Source organism: Colossoma macropomum, unplaced genomic scaffold (genome assembly GCF_904425465.1).
Source record: "Colossoma macropomum unplaced genomic scaffold, Colossoma_macropomum, whole genome shotgun sequence".
In the NCBI taxonomy this organism is placed as follows: Eukaryota; Metazoa; Chordata; class Actinopteri; order Characiformes; family Serrasalmidae; genus Colossoma; species Colossoma macropomum.
Genome location: NW_023494796.1, coordinates 22,185,764 through 22,207,297, shown reverse-complemented (window position 1 = coordinate 22,207,297; position 21,534 = coordinate 22,185,764). Strand labels below are relative to the sequence as shown.

The window sequence follows — 21,534 nt, the reverse complement described above, 5'->3', positions numbered from 1 at the left end:
TAATGATGCATGATGCACTGAACTGAATCACAACTGTAAATGAATCACAGTGAAAACTAATTTCATTATGCACTTAGTTGTTTCTTGAAGAATCATAACTGTAAATGAATCAGAAACTTAATGATGTACTGAATGGTTTCCAGAGGAATCAAACTGAATCATTACGAAGTCAGAGATTCAGATTTCTTTGCGGTAACTAACAGACTCCAAATATTCACATATTACTCTAAAGGAACAGAGAGAGAGGGAGAGAGAGAAAGAGAGAGAGAGGGAGAGAGAGAGACTTTCAGGGTGTTCATCGGTGCGGACGGATCTTTTCACAGCTGACTGAGCGTGTTCTATTAACACGCCTTATCATTAGCCTGGCCCTGCACGCAGCTGAGTCATCTCCCCCTCACCAAACGCTGCAGAATGTGCTCCGCTCCTTACATCAAACCCTGCTGTCCTGCACACTACAGCACTCTCTCTCCCTCTCTCTCTCTCGTTCGCTTACCACACTCTCTGGGGCAGCGGCAATGCTAATGTTTGCTATATCGAGCATGTCTGTGCCTCTCCCTCATCCTGCAGAGCGCAGCATGCAGAAGGGGCACACATGGAGCCAGACTGTGTGCGTGTGCGCTCCAGAGAACCAGCTGTAGCCCTCATCCACAGCCCCCCTGAGACCACTGATGGCTAACTTTGATCTGAGTGAGTGCGTGTGTGGCTGCTTGTGCTCATCCAGTGCGGTTCCTGCATAAAAGACACATAAGACTGTACTATCTGTGGCTTTAAGAGCTGCATATTATAATAAGTAAAACATTGCTATTTGATATTAATTATTCCTCGCTCATAGCTCATTAAAACAAGCAGAGAAATTTGGAATTTCAAATTTCACCTGCACACTCTTAGCTTATATAATCGCCACCAAAATGTATCACCAACTGAACAGGACACTCTGGAGCAGCCACATATGGGCCTAATATCATCATGCCTAATTCCTAATACCTTAATTAGAAGGTTATGAAGACCCTAAGCACTGGACAGTGGAGTGGTGAAACTGCATTCTCTGGAGTGAAGGAGCTCCATCCAACACTTTTGAGAAAAGTCGGAGTGGAGAGTGGAGAGTTAATCACCCAACATCAGTATCTGACCTCACTAATGCTCTTGTGCCTGAATCCAATCAAATCCTCACAGCAGTGTTCCAACATCTAGTGTAAAGCCTTCCTAGGAGAGTAGAGGCTGTTACTGCAGCGAAGGGGGGAGAAACTCCCTATTAACACCTTTGATTTCAGAAGAAACACTGGATGGACAGACGTCTACAAACCTTTGGACATACAGTGTATGGTGTCCCACCTCTGGCTGAGCTGCCAAAGGAGCTTGCAGGCGTGCATGCAAAGGGCCATGAGAAGAGGCTCATGGGAGGTGCGCATCCTCAGTAAAAAGAGACTGTTACTGTTGTCGTTGTTTGTTAGTTTGAGATGTGTTTGTGTGTTTACAGTGCATTCATGTGCCGGGTGGTGGGTTTAGTGGAATTTTACCCCTGGACGAGACCTTCTCAGGTATTCTGCATGTAGTGGCGTTTCTGAAAATAGAGTCGGGCTCTTAAGGAGTTTTTCGTGCTGGCACATGCCCACACACATTACATAAAAGGACCGACACAGATAATCTACATAGAGGAAACATATGTTTTAAACGTATCGCACGTTATAAATATTATAAATGATACCACCGTCCTCCATGTAGCAGACTACCTACCTGGGCAAACATACTTCACCATACCTGTAAGAGTCTTTGGGCAAGACTCCTAACAGTACATTAACCTGCATCTGTCACATGATGCAACTCAGCATCTGTCAAATGCATTAATGTAAACATATTTTTGTCCTTTTTGAGATATGTAACACAAGTCATGAGATTCTTATTAACTCAGTACTGTACTGCAATGTCAAGAATGTATCCTACAATGCATTACTCTATTACTGAAAAAAGTAACTACATTACTGTAAATATTGTATGTACTGTCTGTATGTCCAATTAATTACATACTAGTTACATATTATGTATAATGAACATATATCAAAACAATAATAACTTTTAATAATAACATTTATTAAGTAAGGTGTGGGGAGAGTTAGATGCTCAGCATGTGCCTCTGTGTTCAAATGCAGTGCGCTCCCAAATGTGCATGTTTGTGTTTCCTGCACTGTTTTGTGCTGTGTGTGTGTGGGTGGAAGGTCAGTGAGCAGCGAGCAGAATTGCAGGCAGGTCAGAGATGCAAATAACAGCCTCCATTACACACACACACAAGCATCAACAACACGTGCACAGTATACACAACCACACACACACACACACACACACACACACACACACATGTATATGTGTGTGTGTGTGTGTGTGTGCGCATGGGATTTTAATGAGGTCTTGTTCTTTATTCAGTAAATCCCAGATTAGATTCAATTCTTCTAAATAGTTAATTTTCTATTCATTAAACTTTATTCATTATGACCACTATTAGTACATAATTGGAGATTTGATATGTGAAATAATTACTAAGAACTGCATTTTATTAGTTGTAATAATGAAAAAATAAAGGAATCAAATGCAGCCAATTATACACAAATAAGATATACCTTATTGATGATATGCTTAATAATTTGCATAATAATTTGCATCATTAAAGTGTTATTTTCACATTATTTAAACTTAATGATTTTTACATAACAAAATCAATAAAGCTTAATGCATTGTGAATCTCATTTGACATATTAATATGTCACATGTGTATGTATGTGTATATATATATATATATATATATATATATATATACACACACACACACGTGACATTTTATATATATATATATATATATATATATATATATATATATATATATGTGTGTGTGTGTGTGTGTGTGTGCGTGTGTGTGAATATATATATGTACATACACACACCCAAAACTACACATTATGCACCATCAGTGCATTTATAGCAGAACAGAGCCATGAGGACAACAGAGTCAAAATGTACGGGAATATAATACATACAGCATATGTTACTTTTAATGGAATGCCATAGCTGCCACCCATTGCACTGAATATCTGCACTACTGTGATAATTAAACACTGTGTCGAAGTCTCGGAACAAGAAAAACTGTTCCAACCTCTTCATCTGGACAGTTAGTGTAAAACATTATATAATATTAAAACATATTGTGATTAACGCAAATGTCCAATTTTCAGTCAAGTTGCTGTAACATGACAGAATCTGCAATTACAGCCTTCTTGTTCAAACACAGCTTTTAAATGGCTTTTAAAGCAACAACTTGAGCATCTGACCATGCTGGACACTGTTGTATAGTTAAATAAATGTGCAGCAAACTAACAACAGCAACAGCAAAGTGGACAGCTCCACTTCACAAAATGCTACAATTAATCAGGTATAATCCTTTATCCTTACCTAGTTTATTTGCATTAATTCTAATGTTAATGTCTCTGTAAGCAAATGGATGCTTATTGTCCAGATAAATAGCTTTAAATATGTATTTCTCTGATAGCCTAAGACCGTTGCATTCTGTTGCATAAATGAGTGTACGATATGAGGCATTTATAATAATAATAATGTTTTTTCTTGTGTTGCGTCTGTACGCTATAAGGTATGAAACCCATGGTTTACTCACAATGTGCAGCTTCAGATAGTCTCCGAGGCCAGAGGAGCTGTCCACTCTGATCAGCAGTGCATCCTTTAGCTGCGTGCTGAAGCCCAGTGCCAGTCTGTCCGCTCGGGTGCTGGGCCTGTCGTTAGGAGGCCACGTGTATGTGATCCGTCCACCGTCCCGCCCAAATATGTATGTTGTCCCCGCTGCAGGGAGAAAAAGAAGGAGAAAGAGAGACTGATTATTAGCATCTTTTTTTTTCTTCTGTTATTTTAGGTTGGAATATCTCTCTCAAATATATTGCTAACATTTTTTTGACATTAAAACAAATAGAAAATGTGCAGATTTGAATTTGGAGCAGAATATAACATGAATATAAATGTAATTATATAACTAGTTTGTAATATGTAATTAATATGTAATTAAAATGCAATATGAGACAAAAAGTTGAATTTGCTTGATTTAAATGTCTACATAAATATAATATATTACATCAACACAACTTCACTGAATTTGGTAATAACAGTGTTGATATAAGATGTTATTAATGTCGAAAAGATATTAGAACCAAGTAAAATTCATTATCACCTTCCTCAGTACAGGCCTAACGTAAATTGAATGAACTGCACAGTGCTGCTAATAATTCCAGGCTTCTGCGGGTTCAAACATGCTTTGGGACGATTTACGCTTACTTTTTGCAGAATTAGACTCAAGGCACTTGTCATCATGTCATCATCCAAGAATAACAGAGCGTCAAGTAGCTTTAAACGGCAGAGGAGAAGCACACAGTCCGCTGCATTTCAATTAGCGACATCAAAGCGAATGAGGGTTTTAAGCTTATTGGCAGCAGCCCCTTAATTCATACTGTCTCGCTGATCCCCGCACAGTGCCAACCAGTGTGAATTTTCAGCTCCGGTGAACACGCTTGGCTGGCCTGCTAGCAAAGGATTAAAACACTCCAACAACAGTGCGGCAACAACGGACCCAGGTGTCTACGAGAAAAACCTGCAGCAAAAATTGGACTCGAAGCCTTTGTATCCCTGTAATTAGCACGGGTGCCTAAGCAAGAGGGGCTCATACAGGATTCTCAGATAATGGACCAGGAAATAAATAAAAAAAGAGAAGGAAGAGGTACAACTGGAGATAGAGCTGTAGAATGTGGACAGAATTCTCATTCTGCAATTACACTGCTACATATTACAATCACAATATGCAATACATTAAAATGCACTGGTGAATCGATACTCTGACAAAGTTGAAGATTTATGTTTGATGGATTACACCAACAATAACTCTCATCTGAAACTGTGATTGGTCAGGACACTCACAGTACACAGTAAAAAGCCAGCCAAGCCTACTGCAAACATATATAATATACTGTGCACTACTGTGCAGCCCTAACTGGACGGAATCACTTTCTCTCTTACTCTTTCGGCTGCCAAGCTGTACTCCATGTTCATGGCATGGGAAACAAAGAATCAGCAAAAATTTGAATATAAATGAATACAGAATGAGAGATTCCACTGGAATCAGTGCACTGACAAGATAGATAAAGCCCCTTTTCACACCGAACCATAGCTTTTGCTAACACAAGAGGATTCCAGTGGAATGAATGAACTGAAAACATAGATAGACCCCTGTTCACACTGAAATATAGCTTTAGCTCACCCTAAACACAAAGCAATAGTATATATATTAGCAAAAAAGCAATGGCTGCCATTACTCCTTTTATCTATGCTACAGACTTTTGTCCATTTTTATAGAAAACAGCATGTCACACAGCGTCAGAAACCATGTAAGCAAGTCTATTATTGAGATTACTCAACAACTAAACACAGTTTAAGGCAAGTCTGTAATGACAGTTTGCACACCATTAATTACAACGATGTAAGCTTCAGTCGCTGGTTAGCTACATTAGTCTCATAGTTGCAGTGCAAACATGGCTAAGCTGACTGAGTACATTTGGGATAATTATGTAAATATTTGTTTCCCAAATTATTCTTCACACTTCCATCTTTTTGAACTTTCACGCTCATTAGCAAACAAAACCTAGCAATTTTTCTGAACAGTGATCATAAGTCTGGGGTTGTTTTGGTATAGTATAACACCAGGTGTCTGAAATGAATAAAAAATGAATGAATATTTATATGAAATCTGTGTGGACTGCATTCACACCACACTGCGATGTGGACATAATGGTGGAGGACGTCACCCAGTTGTGGTCATATTCTAAACAACGTGTGTCCAGCATGCATTCCCACCTGAGACTAACATGCGTTTCATTTTAATACGGGGTGCAAAAAGGAAGGAAAGAGTGAGGGAGTAAATATTTGCAAGAAAATAATCATGTATGCTTTTGAATGGACTGGCTTTCCATTTGCAGACAAATACACAAACAAGACATCAGCAGATCTAATGAGAGAAAGCTGTTCGAATTCACTCTGCTCATTTGCTCAAGCATTTCGTCCACAGGGTTCAGCCTGTTTGGAGCGGTCTAGCCAGAAAATATGGGTAATGGCCGCCAGGCCGGAGATCTTTAAATATTCATCGATGAGCAGCAAGTTAAACCACTCCAGCAAGAACAATGGACAATAAATCACGCTGACTGTAATCCCTGCATTTTCCTGTAAACTACCTTGCAAGGCAAGAACAATATCAATAAACTGCTTTGCATTTATTTATATATTTATTTCCAACTCCTCCACAGCCCAGCAGAATCGTTTACAGAGGAAAGACAAATGCTTCTCTGTGGCCTCGTCTCGGACCACTGTCCATTACACGCCCACACAGTTAACTATCCAACAGACAAAAACCAGCAAGCGAAAGGCATCAAATGTCGAAATTTATAGAAATGTAGAAAATGCTTTTCTAAGGCTGTGTTTACATTACAGGCTTAAATCTGATGTTTTGTACAAATGAAAACACATGTAAATATGTATCCATTACAGGGACATGCAACCATAAAAATGCTATAATGTTTTAAATGTATGCTAAAATGTGAAAATGAGAAATTTCTCAATTTTCAAAATATTTACAGTTCTGTTCATTTAAAAGGTGCAGTGCATGATTCTGGAGAATGATTGTTGATATTTGAGCTCAACAGCAAAACAAAAACACCCCTCCCTTCAGTGGATCTTCGTGAAGCTCTGCCACCCAAATTCATGGACACGCATTGCCAAGGTGAACTACACTGGGCTAGAACACTTGTATCTACATGGCCATAAAACCTTTTGCAAATGTGGTACAGACAACAAATAACAAGATATCAAGTAACGTAACTAATTGTGGGTAACAACCTAGCTAAACTATAACTACAATTCCTGCTACGAAGATAACCATCTGCTGTCACAAACATTAGCAAACAGGACAAAACAATGTTGGCCTATTGGTACTGTGAAACAGCAACAATAGGCTATTGTTGCCCACCTGTCACCCTGGCCTTTCAACTCTCTTGGTGAAGCTTTTTGCCAACTTCTTACATAAATTTTCCCCTTCCACCTCAAATGGTGCAGTAGTTACATTCAGGTGCATCAGGCACACAATTAAATTGCTGCATCATTTAATGTGAAACAAGTAAATGTGAATAGGAAGCCAACGTCAGCCTTTTCAACTTTGAGGAATATTTGGTGGAGGAATATTTGAAAGCCTTGTCAACTTCCAGGAATATTTGGTGGAGGAATATTTGGAAGCCTTGTCAACTTCCAGGAATATTTAGTGGAGGAATATTTGAAAGCCTTGTCAACTTCCAGGAATATTTGGTGGAGGAATATTTGGAAGCCTTGTCAACTTCCAGGAATATTTGGTGGAGGAATATTTGGTGGAGGAATTTTTGAATGGTCGCTCTCACCTGAATGTTGCCTACAGAAGCTCAGATTACAACACTCACATAGGGGTGTGACTTCATTCTCTGCTTAGGACATTTTTACTCCATTATATCCATGTAGAAAATAGTTGTTTGCTGCTATGTTATTGTTTACAATATTGTAGTAGAACCTTTAATACAGTAAATACATTTCAGTAAGGGGCATCCTTTGTCCTGTCTAAACTCTGCTTATGCTTTTCAGCCTACTCATGACAGAAGTATAAAATGTCATGTAAATGTCTTCAAGTATTGCCATTTTATTGAGATTTTCCAAATTACCCACCATCACCTAAAGGTCTATTGTCCCATATCACAGTTCAGCTACTGCGATCTACAGTGTGACTTTGATGAATGAGCGCCATGTCCACAGTATTGTGTGATCATCAGCTCAGCGCTTTTTTCCCCCACGATGCAGTGCTACAGCTTCCGTTCCAATTTAACAACGCCATGGCCTGTCTTGCCCCCAGCGTTCACACTCACGCACAAGTCCCCCCGATGAGTTCCTCCAAACTCCCTGCTTATACTAATTAAGCCCTTTCACACCATGTCAGCGGTTAGAAGGGCCCTCCAGACAGCAGCGCCGGGCCCCGTCCTGCCTCACTCAATCAGAGCGCTGCTGACAGCCGCCGTGCTGGTGACACCCTCCACCCCAAACAAAGCCCTGACTGCTCATTTACACAAGCTGACATCATAATTATAGAGGAAGCACTGAGCTGCAGCATATCTCCAGGCCTGGTGGGTTTACCATGCTAGCTGTACAGTTTTGTGCATCTATATAAAACCTTTTTAAGTGGAATGAGTGAAACCTTGCTGAGTCAGAATTGTTTACAGTGGTGGTGATAGGAACCAGACGTCTGAAGAGTTTAGTGCCTTGAAAGCTCCCTCATAGAAAGGAAATCTTTATGAATATGCTGTCTGATGCCTGAGACATTGATTTACATGAGCTCTCCGACAAGCTTTTGACTAAAAATACATGCAGCGTGTTGCAAGTCAAAACAGTGTCCGAGGAAAACTTCTTTTTTAGACTTTAACATGTTTCCTATTAAAAATATGGTATATAAAAACTCCAAAGACTTATGTAGGTTTAGTGGACATTTGGATAACAAATGGCTTATTTTGCATTAGAGATGTCAAGACCTTTGGTTCCCACCACCATCATTTTAAAGAAAATCCACATCTGAAGGACTGTTTACGTCTAAACAATTGAATTTTGTGGGGGTTTGTGGAAAGTCATTTTGACTACACATTACAAAGGTCAAGACATTCTTCAGCATCAGTATAGTTTAAAAACTGTGCAATAATACAAGTAACAGCTTCATTTTCACAGTGATTTTTAGATCGTATCCAAAGCAGCGTGTAGGTTTGGGGATCTGGAGGCCTCTCTGGTGGAAATATGTAATTGCAGACAACTTACATCTGTAAACAACAAACATTTGTAAAACCTTCTAGGATTAATTGCTTTTCTCCTGGCAAGAGGTAATGTGTCGTTTCAACATATGTAATTTTCTTTGCATACACAGGACACATCTGCATGTCTAATTTGGAGCCCCTGTTTATCAGATGGACAATGTTCATAAGAGCACCATGAACCTCTGAAGTCATGTCATCACGGTAGTCGCCGTCATGCCAATATTAGAAACTCTAAGCTGGTTTTCTCTATGATAAGAGGTAATGGTGTTCTGGAAAACAGCTGCTGTGGTAAACTAAAACGCTCCAAAGTTGATATGTTTTGGTGTATGGCATCATTGTCAGGAGATCCTCTGAGTTACCAGGTTGTTAAAGAGCCAAACTACTACCATTGTTGCATCAAAGCTAAAACTGCTGCACACTGAATTGACATCATATCACTTGCAACCTCACCAAAATACTACAGACCAAATGTGGTAGTTACAAGGCTTTTGCAATTTGAGTAGCTTGTGTTGCTATATAATAGTGTTAAGCTTAAACAGTAGACTTATGGTTAAGCAATGCCATTTCAATGCACAGGAGTAGTGCATGTATGTAGCAAGACCTCATAATTCAGAGGATCCAGTGACGTTCAGAGGAAAGGTGTGTAGGACAAGACAAATCAGGTTTGGAAACTTTTCTGTGATAGCACCGACTTCTGATTCTGATTTCGATTTCTGATTGTGGTGAATGTAATGTCAGGAATCTAGTCCAAGGACTGTTATTGGTAAAATGATGGTACTGTTGCCTGGATGGGAACCAAACCTTTAGCTTTCAGTGTACTACATGTTGGCCTTATCAACAATCACTACACAGCTTTTTTTGAACACAAGTCTTAATAGAGAATTTTACTTGACTTGAATGTATGTGTTTAAGAGGTTCTGAGAAATGTTTCATTTAAAACATCATCTCCTACAGTCAATGTGAGTAAGCTTACATGAATGAATTCTGTTTCAGAGTGAATTCAAACCACTAAGAGGTCTAAACAAAGCCAAAATAAAGTGGTACCACTGTGGTATGTTAACTGTCTGCCTACATAGGGAGTTATGAGATATGCATAAGCATTGAATACAGCATTTCAAAAGCAATACTTGAGTATTTATGAACAGCTTGTGTCATTATTTGCAAGATGTTTTATGAAGTAAATGACATTTAGGGCCCTGAAACTAAAGTGACAGACAGCCGTTACCTTTAAAGCACTGTTATGAAGCATAGTTCCTAATTAAGGTCCCATATGTCACTTTAATGTCATCTACGTCATAAAAGATGGCAAGTCTTCTTGCGAATGCTGACATAAGTTGATAAGCATAAGCTAATAAATGTACAAGTTTTGCTTTTCAAGTATGCTATTTAATGCTTATGCATGTGTTTTGAAGCCCTTCATGTAGCTAGACCCAATTTAAGCATAGCCACTTTCATTGTACCTGATTGTCTATTGTGTTGCACAACATAACAGTTGTGCTACAATTTCTCAATGGACTGAATAAGATTCTGTAGAATTCAGCATAGCTTGTCCAACCTCGGAACAGTAGCTATGAAAGACCGCAGGAATGGTTTACTTCATCGCTGTGCTCGACGGAAGCAGAGAGGGAAAATAAACTCGATGCGCACCTCAGGAGCGCGGGCGTGAAATCCTGTGCCTCATGTTTTCCGAGGCTCCAGGGGTGGATGATAATTATCCTGTGGCACACAGCTCTGTTTGTTTCTCTCTCCTGGGATGCTACCCCCCGATATGGATCTGTTGTAGTCATTGGATATAGTGTCATGCCAGAAATATTACTCTCTCTGGTTCTCGCTTGTTCAGTTGATGCCTGTCTCTTGGTTCCTCTCTCTTTCTCTCTCTCTGTTCTAATCAGAGGAAAGCAGTGATTAATGCAGAATTTGGTTTCGCTTGTACAGCTACACAGGCTCAACATCCGCAGATGTGGATGCACAGCGGGAGAAACCTGTGCAGTTTTAAATGATCCTTTCTTCTTTTTTAACAAAAAAAAAAATCAAGTATTAAAATTAGAGTGAAAGTATCAAAGTTACCATTCACTGCCCACTCTATACAGCTAAGCTGCCAAAATAGTCCTTTTTTTTTAATTCATCATGGGGACTCCAACTTTCACACAGTACTGTACACAGAACCTCAGATGTTACCAGGGATGTAAAACCCAAGAAAAATATAGGATACAGCCCCTTAAAATGTCACCTTATTTTGAATGCAGACAATTTGCTACTTGTTAAAGGAGATGTGTAAATTGGAGGCACTTTCCGGCTGCTGGCCCCGGAGGTCGGTGAAGGTGCGAGGGAGAACGAGGCTCCTTTTGTGCTTCACAAGTCAGAACGTGGAGGTAGCTAATGGCACCATAATGGGGTTGAATCTCGGCACCCTGGCCTGTTCTTGCCGGCACTTAATGAAGCGTGATTCCTCCGCAAGCCCAGCGATTAGCATCTTAAATGTACTACAGTGTTTGACGCGAGAGACAGGAGAGAAATCAAGACAGCAGGCTGACAGGGAGAGAGAGAGAGAGAGTGAGAGAGAGAGAGAGAGAGGACACATGGGACGTCTCCACCTAAGGTCAATCCCTGAGTCTGTCTTTCTCCTGACCGCTGGCGCAGTGACCTCACTCTCCTAACGAGCCTCATATTACCTTCTGCTGCCCAGAAACAGGCGAAGAATCCAATTAAAATCCTACATCTCTGATGGAAATAAGATGACACCATAGCTCAGCTTTCTGGAGGCACCTACAAGCTTTCATTATAGCTGGCAAGTACACATCCATTCATACACAGACATAAATAGGGGTGGGGAGGGGATCAATTCTAAGATGCATCGCGATGCGGACATGGATGATTCTGAATCGATTCACAAATGTCAAAAATCAATTTTCTAAATTTTAATTTATAACGTAATGTTGACGGAACGCAAAAGGCAGAACTTGGAAGTGCGGAAGTGCAGCGCCCGGACAGTCTGTTCTGGCACATAACAAAAACACTACTGAAAGAGTGAGAAATCCGACCAGCACCCTCTGCATTAAAAGCCAGGTTAAGTCAGGAGTCACAACTCAAATGTTAAGAAGAGCCATTTTGTCCTTTTAACAAAAATCAAACCACTTTGGGAGCCACAACATTTAATGTCCAGTATGTCTCAGTATGTGATCAGTATGTGTCCTAGTATAGGCTAAACAATATAAACGAAAACGCAGATTTATTTTGCTCTGCTTTAACCTTTAGCTATAGTAGCTTTCCTCCCATCTCCACTAGGACACTTTTCCTTGAAAGTAGATCAGTCTCTTGTAAAATGTCTTTCAATGTTTGACTGTTTACGAGGCTGAAGTCGCTTCTTATTCGCCAGCTTCTTGTTCGCCTGCTTCTTGTTCAAATTTTCCCGTTCCACCTTAATTCAAATTCAAAAGAGAAGCTGACTTCATCTTCACAACTTTTTAGTGTTTGACAGTCTCTCATTGCAGATTTAACGTTCCAAGAAACCAACTGCGCTGTCCATTCGTCTCCAAACGTTCGTCTTAAATCTCTCTCTCTTTAATCTCCTTTTCATTAGCTACTAGCTCAGCAAGACTGCGTTGCTAGGTGACCTGCAGTCTGCACGCCAGTTCTCAGTTGTTGAGAACCAGGGCTTTCGTGCTATGTTGCGCAATTTGGAGCTGAGATACAGTGTCCCGTCTCGAAGATATTTTACTGACACAGCGATCCCCCCACTCTCTACAACGAGACCAAAACCAAAGTTACAAAAGCAAAAAAAAAACAAAAAAAAACAACGTGCTGCGTGGACATCCACTACCACCGGATCTTATGTCACCGTAACAGTGCATTTTATCACAGATGAGTGGCAGCCAGTGCCTCATATGCTCCAAACAAGAGCAGTGAATGAGAGCTTTCCAGTTCACTTGCCACATCACTTCCATTTGTTTTATTAATAAAAGATATTGGAAGTAAATTTGCAATGGATCATTACAAATACTTTGCTTTAAAAGTACCAAGTTGTCACACAGTGAGAAAAAAAAGAAATGCTGTATAGAAAAAAAAAGATGCATCAAGATGCATCGATAATCGTTTTATAATCGCATCGCAGCCCTCTGAATTGTAATCGAATCGAATCGTAAGGTGCCTAGAGATTCCCACCCCTAGACATGAACATAGCTGGGGAATGCTCATCCATTTTGCTTGGATATATTTGGATTAAAGGGCCCATATCTGATATTTTTCAATTTTACTTCCTCTAACCCGTCCTCCCAAGGCCAATTATTCCGTTTGTGTGGGTTTATGTGCTTAAAAAGGCCCTAATTCATGTTTACATGACTTTTCTTTATCACAGGTAGTTTGTGTTACGGTGTCTTTGGGAATGACATGTAAATGACCTCTATTCTGACTGGCTGCCCTGTATTGCACCTCATTCAAAAAGCAGTCCATGCTGAAACACTCCTTATAACATCATAACTAATATGAATGAGTGGAGCTAATCTGCTGTAGGCAGAATAGGCTGATGTACACAAAAGAGTTGATTTTTATGACATCACAAAAACAGACAAAATAGAAAAACAGGCTGTTATATTGATTGTAGCTCAGTTTCCTGTCTATCTATCTATCTATCTATCTATTTATCTATCTATCTATCTATCCATATATATATATATATATATATATATATATATATGGACAGCCTGGGGAGTGAAGTGTGCATTTCTAAACTAGTATATTTCATGATGAATGGACCAAACAAAATGGCCCAAAATTACTTGGAAAAAATTCTGGTTCCATTGACTTAAAAAGTAAAGTAGGTTTTTTTCCTTTTCCTGTGAAGTTACCATTTTGGACATACAAGATTTTCTTCCAGCGATATACAAACTACATTGGACTCCTTTATGTAAAGATGTGATGTTTGCGTTCAGATTGTTGTGAATAGTCTTAATATAGAAAAGGGGCAGTTGATCACAATCAACTTGGGTTCTCCATGGTATGGTCACTTATAAAGACAATCAAACTGTAACTGCCATGTCTTGATGAATGGGATTAGACAACAAGTCAAAGCCTGTTTAACCCATGTTTGCCCTACTACAGCAGTAAGCCACGAGAGGCCATGCATTACAGTGATTTCATAATTGGTAAAAGCATTACTAAGCACAATGCGAAGCAGTATAAATCCCCTTTACCTGTGACTAAATCACTGTAATGTACAGCCTCAAATGGCACATTGATTTTATAAAATGGTGTACAACTTAAAATACACAACTTTTAATTTTTTAAAAGATTATTTTTAATCATGGCCAAGATAAACAATTATTCTGCCAAGAAATGCAGTTCATTTAGAGAATATTACGTACTGCTGAAAGAACATTCAATTTCTGCTCATGTATATTGCATTAATTTTATTATATTAAGTTTTTCACTTCTCATATAATAATGAACATAACATAAAATTGCATTGTTCAATGCATTGTTTATAAGCAGATTTTGCCCATTAAAATACTACCATGCTAAACACTGCTAACTTTCAAAAGTGCCTCTATGGGATTTCAAGTTTTATATTAGCACCAAACAAATGGTGTTGTGCATCCCTTTTCATTATCATAAGAGCATAAAGACAGGACACACTGGCTAATGTAATGGCTCAGCAAATGTCTATTACTCAGTTGCAGCATCCTAAGTCTTTTTGCTGTCTAATATCAATGTTAGTTTTTTCTTTGATAATGAAATGTAAATTCTAATTTTCCCGTCCGTCCACTGGTTGCTGCCTTCTGTTTGGTAGCTACGCCCAGGCAACACTGTGAACCCATGATCAGTCATACAACTTGATTTGAACTGATTTCCATTATTTATTCAGCAAATGCATTTCCATTTTAATTTATATATTTTTATATGCAAAACATCTATTCACCTCCAGCAACAGTACAAACTTTTAGGCCAGTGTTGCCGATTGTGTTTGATATTTTCCAAGCCTTTTTATACAGCCAAAAGGACAATGGAAATATGGCTTTTTCACTACAGTCTAATCTGAACACAAAAAAAACCCCATAATTAATATGATTTTCACTGTAGAATTGCTGAAAATGTCCCTGCTTTTAAAGAATGTTCCATGTTCATTTTTGCTTTTCACTTTGTGAGTGTAATCCTATAATCCTATAACAAAATCTTGTGTGGAACCCATGAATGCTGCCAAAAATAAAACTCTTTTCTTTAAAATTCTTCATTTTAACGATTCTGATTCTTTTTCAATGCATACTTTGTCCTGATTTTGTTAGATTCTGCTCTTCCCCCTCATGTGCACATTAATTAATGTTCATCCAGAGCTCTTTGTCTTGTTCAGTCCATACAGTCTAAGCTTATGTCCACTTTCTCTCAGCATGGCAGGACTGGACAGCTTGTTACCATCCACCCCTCACTACAGCAGAAGTGTCCAAGCAGTCAGTCCTGTCCAAACTCTTGAACGATTTTGACTCTGCCAGCTTGCTGTCTGCCCTTATTAAAAAGAAAACACTGCACAGCTGCACAGCTATACATTCAGCCTACAGTAGCGTGCTGTTAGTGTCTTCGCTCTGGCCTACATGCTGTAGGCTTGTCATGCTGCTTTGTCTTCTGTTACCCTGATGCCAACTTACAACTCCTGACGTTCGGATCATCTACCTACTGTTCACTCCATGCTGAAAAGGAATTGTGCTTTGTGAGGCAAAGAGAAGAAGAAAAAGAAAAGTCTTTACAGTCAAAGTGCTGCAAAGTAGATTTGGCCTTTTGAACACCCATGAAACATTTTATGATATGTGCTAACATGCCTGTCGTTATTGCTGATCGCAGATGCCAATGTAATCAACTTTCTCCCCATTTTATCTTACTTAACTTACCTCACACACTAATGTTGAAATCAAAATCTTGACTTATTAAGTCAAAATCAATATAAAACGAGTCATTACATTTACAGTCTTCATTTCAACTTGCTAAAAAAAAAATGAGTGATCATTTCAACTTAGTCAAAATCTTGAGAAAATGAACTATTACAATACAAGTCTTTATTTTGACTTACTAAGCCAAAATCTCAAAAAATTAATATATTTTTAAATAAGCCACTATTTCGACTTGCTTAATCAAAATCTTGAGAAAATGAATCATTATTTCAACATAAGTCTTTACTTAGACTTACTAAGTCAAAATTAAAAATACCGAGTCATTATTTTGAAATAAGTGACTACTCTGACTTGAGAAAATGAGTGATATTTTCAATATAACAAGTCTTTATTATGACTTACTAAGTCAAAATCTTGAGAAATTTAGTGTTTTTTTTATTTTTATCATTATTTTGACTTAAGAACTGTATATATAATATTAATCAGAATATGAAGAAAACAGGTCATTAGTATTTGGAGAAAAGTAATTTTTCGAGAAAACACTTATCAAAACAGAGAAAACAGCAAAAAATTTGGAAATAGAAAAAAAAATTGGAACAAGACAACATTTGCACTTCTACCTGGCGGAAACAGGCGTCTATGCAAAAAAATGTGAGCAAAACAGGGGCTTATACTTTGTTGGTCATATGTTACTTCTGAAGTTGCACCTTTGTTTATCTGCATGAAAGTTCTTAGAAGATAACCCTCTAAATTGGCGACCACCACCGGCAGAAACAAATGCCCCTGCAATCAGTTGTTCTAAGCAGTTAGCCAAATGATAGACTATCACAGTAATTTCTATGTTTACGGTATTGACATTTTGCCTTCATCATTTGTTTCTTCACGTATCTAACCATTCTTAAAGTTTACTCAAGTTTTCTCCTTGAGTTTCCTCCTGGTGTTTCCTCTTTGCGCTTCCTCCTGTGTTTCTTACTGTGTTAACTGTAAGAAGTGCCAGGCAAAGTGTACTGAGTGTATGTTAGCTCGTGCAAATAGAGCACATGTCTAATTGAAGAGTGTTTTGGTGCAAGCTTGTGTTTGGCTGTTATTAACAAGCTGTGAACGGAGGGGGGTTATATCTCACATTCACTGTGAATAATAACCTGACAACTCTATTCCAAAATCAGAAATGAAGTCATACAAGAACGATCAAAACACTTCCCTCCTACATGCACACACACACAAGCTCTGAAAAAGCACTGCAGCCCACTTGGCTGACTTCTCAGATCCTTTTGAGAGAAAAGAATCTACACAGAAGCTATTCATCTATGCATATAAACAATATACAGCGTAGTTCAAAAGTCAGAAACCCCCTTTCATTTATTTCATTTCCAGTCCAGTGGGGAGATTAGACAGAAGACAAGTCACTTGCATAAGAAAGGAGACAGTCAAAGGTATATTTTAGTGAAAAAGTTTCCAAAACTAATGTTCAGAAAATGATTAACCTCTTAAAATCCCAGGCTAATTACATGATAAGCTTTATTATTCAGTAACTATTCTTAGGTTATAGAAATCTTAGAAAATGTATAGAAAAGCCTGCTGGTGGGCCCTGGCCATTTAAGGGGTTCATATAATTCATGGAGCAGCGATTCACAACCTGGCCCTAGCGGCCCTAGATGGATCAGATTTTTCCTTCATCTCCACATGTTGTGAGTTTGGTTGGACTGGGTTGGGAACCACTGATAAAGAGAAAGACCTGGTAGACCACCAAAACTGTTCCCATCAGATGAACAGTACATTCTTAAAAAAAGATGCTTCATCAAGGGTTCTTTAGCAAAGAAAATGGTTCTATAAAGAACCATGAAGACTCAAAGAACCCTTTGCATGATTAAATCAAGAATGTGCTATAGTTGAACATTTTTGAAAAGCGTTCTATATAGCACCCAAAAGCGTTCGTCTAGTGTTATAATATCAAGCTAAGTACAATTGAGGGAAGATTTTTGGTATTATATAGAACCCTTTCCAAAAAGGTTCTACATAGAACCATCTATAGCAATTTTCCATTAATTTGAACACTTTTATGAGGTAAAGAACCCTTTAATCATGCAAAGGGCTCTTTGAGAGTTCATGGTTCTTTATACAACCATTTTCTTTACTAAAGAATCCCTTGAAGAACCATCTTTTTAAGAGTGTACTTAAATCTTTGAGAGAGAGGACTCCTGAAAAGAATGGAAGATTTATTATAGAAAATGGAGGGACAAAAATCAATATTATTTTTAGTTACAAATGTTTCTGTTAAATATTTGTTTTTCATTTCATTTTTTTTTCTATTTTCCTCTTGATGCTGAAAAATGTGTAATTCGTACTTAATGGCTGTTTCAACTGGTCTCTGACTTTTGCACAGTACTGTATACATACAATGTCTTATAATTTCTCACCAAATATAATGTAACCATGTATAGCGTGTCAACATTGTATGAGTATAATGAAGCACAACAATATCAGAATCATATCCATATCTCCACATACTTGTTTAAAACAAAATATCAGCATCAGACAGATGTTTAGACTTCACTAATACGATAAGGTACCTATTCTACTCCAGAAGGGCAGAATGTTTAGGAGATGCTGGGTTACTGCACTAAAATGTATGTGTTTGAATTATTCTACTACACTGGTAACACTAATAAATGCTATATTTCTCTGCAATGCTAATCCAGGTAGACATAGTCCCATTTTCTACATTTAATAAATGTTTATGTATTGGTATCAGCAGCTGTGCACATTAAAAGATATCACACACTGACAGTGGCCCTCAAGTCCCATATCAGAGCATCCCTAGTCTAAAGGGTAAAAGAGTCCATTATAATGCATTTATAAAGCTTCTGTGGAGGTAACAGTGGCTTCCTGCCCCATTCATCTCATCTCTTTGTCCTGTACACATCCCCTGTGGTCTTCCACTCCCTCTCCATCAGCCGGCCCATCACTCAGAATGATGAATCTCTGTCTGGTCCTCACAGAACTGGGCAGCAATTTAGCTACTGTAGTCGGCTACTGTGCCAGTGTTAAATCAGCAGCCCTACATTTTGTAATGATGTAGCTATCGGTTTCACTTGGACAGTGTTTTAAGGAAATTAAAGGGGAATTCTGCTGATTTCTCAACCTTGTGTATAATCAGTCACCAGATGCAGACAGTCATTGGTTTGATCACTAGATGCAGACAGTCTGTGGTTTGATGTAAAACCCTGTAGAGAAACTTACTGTCCCTTGTTTTTTCTGTTTTTGGCTACAGGACAAATATAGCCATTTTATTTACTATGCAAAATGACCAGCAAATCCACATGTGTGGATCTTTTATTATTGTGGATAAAACAGTGATAATAAATAAATAAATAAATGTTTTGGCCAACATCTTCTCAAAACAATTATAAAACAAAGTATACCGGGTATTTGTATCCATTTAATGCACATTTTTTTTGTGATGTAGCTTCAAGCACAGGTCACTTCAGACCTCTGGTTCCTATCACCACGACTGTGAACAATTCTTGTTAAGTTCCTCTAGAACTTTGAATCATCACCTCCATGGAACACAAATATGGTGCTGATTGAAAGTTTAGAATCTGTACTTTTCACACAAATTCTCTGCTCGTTTAAATAAGTTATGTGCGAACAATAATGAATATGTAATTACACCAAACTTGATGTGTGAAAAAAGTTAACATGCACATGTTTAAACAATTCAGAGCAATTTGACTCAAATGACTCAATCATTTTCCATTAACCATGAGAGTAAACCCAATTCAGGATGCGTTATTTAGCACAGTTGCATATTATTTTGTCTGTCAATATGTGCAACTGTGTAGCTAATTGCCTGTTACTTTGTCCCACTACCTCATTATTGTATTTGTCAGTAAATAAAATTGCTTGCTTTTTTAATTATGCTTATCACATGAGAGTAAGAATGTATACCAGTTGTATTTTGTACAGAGGGCAACTTTCAGGGCCTTCGGGCCTGGTGATTTTTGGGAAAAATAAGTAAGTATTAGTAAGACTACAAATTCTACTATTCTTATTTCATTGTTAAGTTTTGGTTGTAAACAAATGCACTAAAACCTTTAAATGCCCAACAGAAAATTGCCCAATTGTTTTTTTTTCTAAAGTTCTAAAGCTCTAAATAAAACATATTATTATTAAATTATCATTTTTGCCATTTTTAGCCCAAACTGAAGGCCTGCCTTTTGTATTACATGCAATATTTGCAATTTGTGCAATTAAGGGAGCATAGTGCCTCTTTTGTATGGTGATAGAAAACGTGGTAGCACACAGAAAGCTCCAATTTCATATGCTGATCCATTTTTCTATGGTTAGCTTGGACAGGCTTACAGCTCAACTGCTCTAGAGGCAGTTACAGGGGACAAAGGCAAAGTTTATTAATGTATGGCTGACTAGATGTATAGCAAAAAAGGGTGAAAACAGCCATCAGTGTCATGAAACTTAAGTAACGGTAGTCGCTACCACCCTTCCTAACTGTCTGACACACTACCCAACACAAGCCTATCATTCATAATGATGAATCCGTAGCAGTTCCTCAAACAACTGGACTGCATGTCAGCAGACTGGTCCTGCTCTCAGACGCACCTCTAGCACTAAATCAGTAGCGAGTGCGAGCCACTAGCCGTCCTTGTGTTTGCCTAATAAGTCTGGGCCTATTGGCATGTATACGGCCCTGTCAATATAAACCTTTACAGCTCACCGCCTCACTCGTCCATCTTTCGGAGAAATCCCTAAGGCTAAAGGCTCATAAATGGAACAGAGATCCATAAGGGAACCTGGCTGACTCGCCTCAAAGCTGAGCCTAGTGACAGAGAGTTGATCGAATTCAAATCGTTCATAGCCAGCGGTCCACTTCGTAGTCGGGACAAGCACTGCTGGGTTTCGGCCAAGCAGAGCGGTGAGTCTGCATGAGAATTATGGAAGTGGATTGGAACAGCAGCATCTGCTAAGCAAGCATTCCATCAAATCAGCCATCTCAAGGTAGAGCACAGCTAGTATCCCAACAGAAAATAGATTAGAATGCTGACTGCCACAGTTATGCTTTCCGAAGCTACAGAGGAAAATCCCTAACTCAGTCTTGAAAGCCACCACAACTATTTCTGTCTAATAAGGTTAGCCTAATCACCATTTTATTAAAATTAAACAACCTTTTAAAAATACAGATTAGTTTTGCGTACACTCATGGGCCACTCTATTAGAAACGCTTACACTGAAAAAGGATGCCAAACAGGGTTCTTTGGAGCCGTGCCATAGAAGAACCACTAAAAAATGTTTCAGTGCATAGTTCCTTAAAGCAGAGGCTGTCAAACTGATTTTGGCCCAAAATATGGACCAGTCCGTTTTTGATCCAATCCAACATGCTACAGGGATAAGCCAAGAACCTTTTAAGAACAGTTAGAAACTACAAGTGGGAACAATGTGTTAGCCATCCTCTAGCCCTTCAACAGTGGTCAGTTTCTGACCCCACTCTTGGCTTATAACATTTAGGTGGTGGACCACTCTCAACCTAGCAGTGACACTACCTTGCAGGTGTTACTACTGTGCTGAGAATGGTCCACCAACTAAAATAATATCTGGTCAACAGCAATACTGTGGTCAGAAACTACCCAGTGATGAATGAGGCATGACAAAAATTGGGCTACAACTTGTAATTGTGTAGTGGGCTCATAAGCCTGGTAAACCTCATAAAGTGGTCAGTGAGTAGACTCTCACCACAGGGA

General features: G+C 38.6%; 1 protein-coding gene across 1 annotated transcript in view; it reads right to left on the bottom strand.

The window, feature by feature from the left end:
* The window catches only part of LOC118816636 (neurexin-1a-like), a 524,474-nt gene that overhangs the window by 184,821 nt on the left and 318,119 nt on the right, over positions 1–21,534 (bottom strand). Inside the window, exon 19 of the mRNA XM_036583126.1 lies at positions 3,659–3,840. Within this exon, the coding sequence (XP_036439019.1) occupies positions 3,659–3,840 (182 nt within the window). The remainder of the gene's footprint in view (positions 1–3,658; positions 3,841–21,534) is intronic.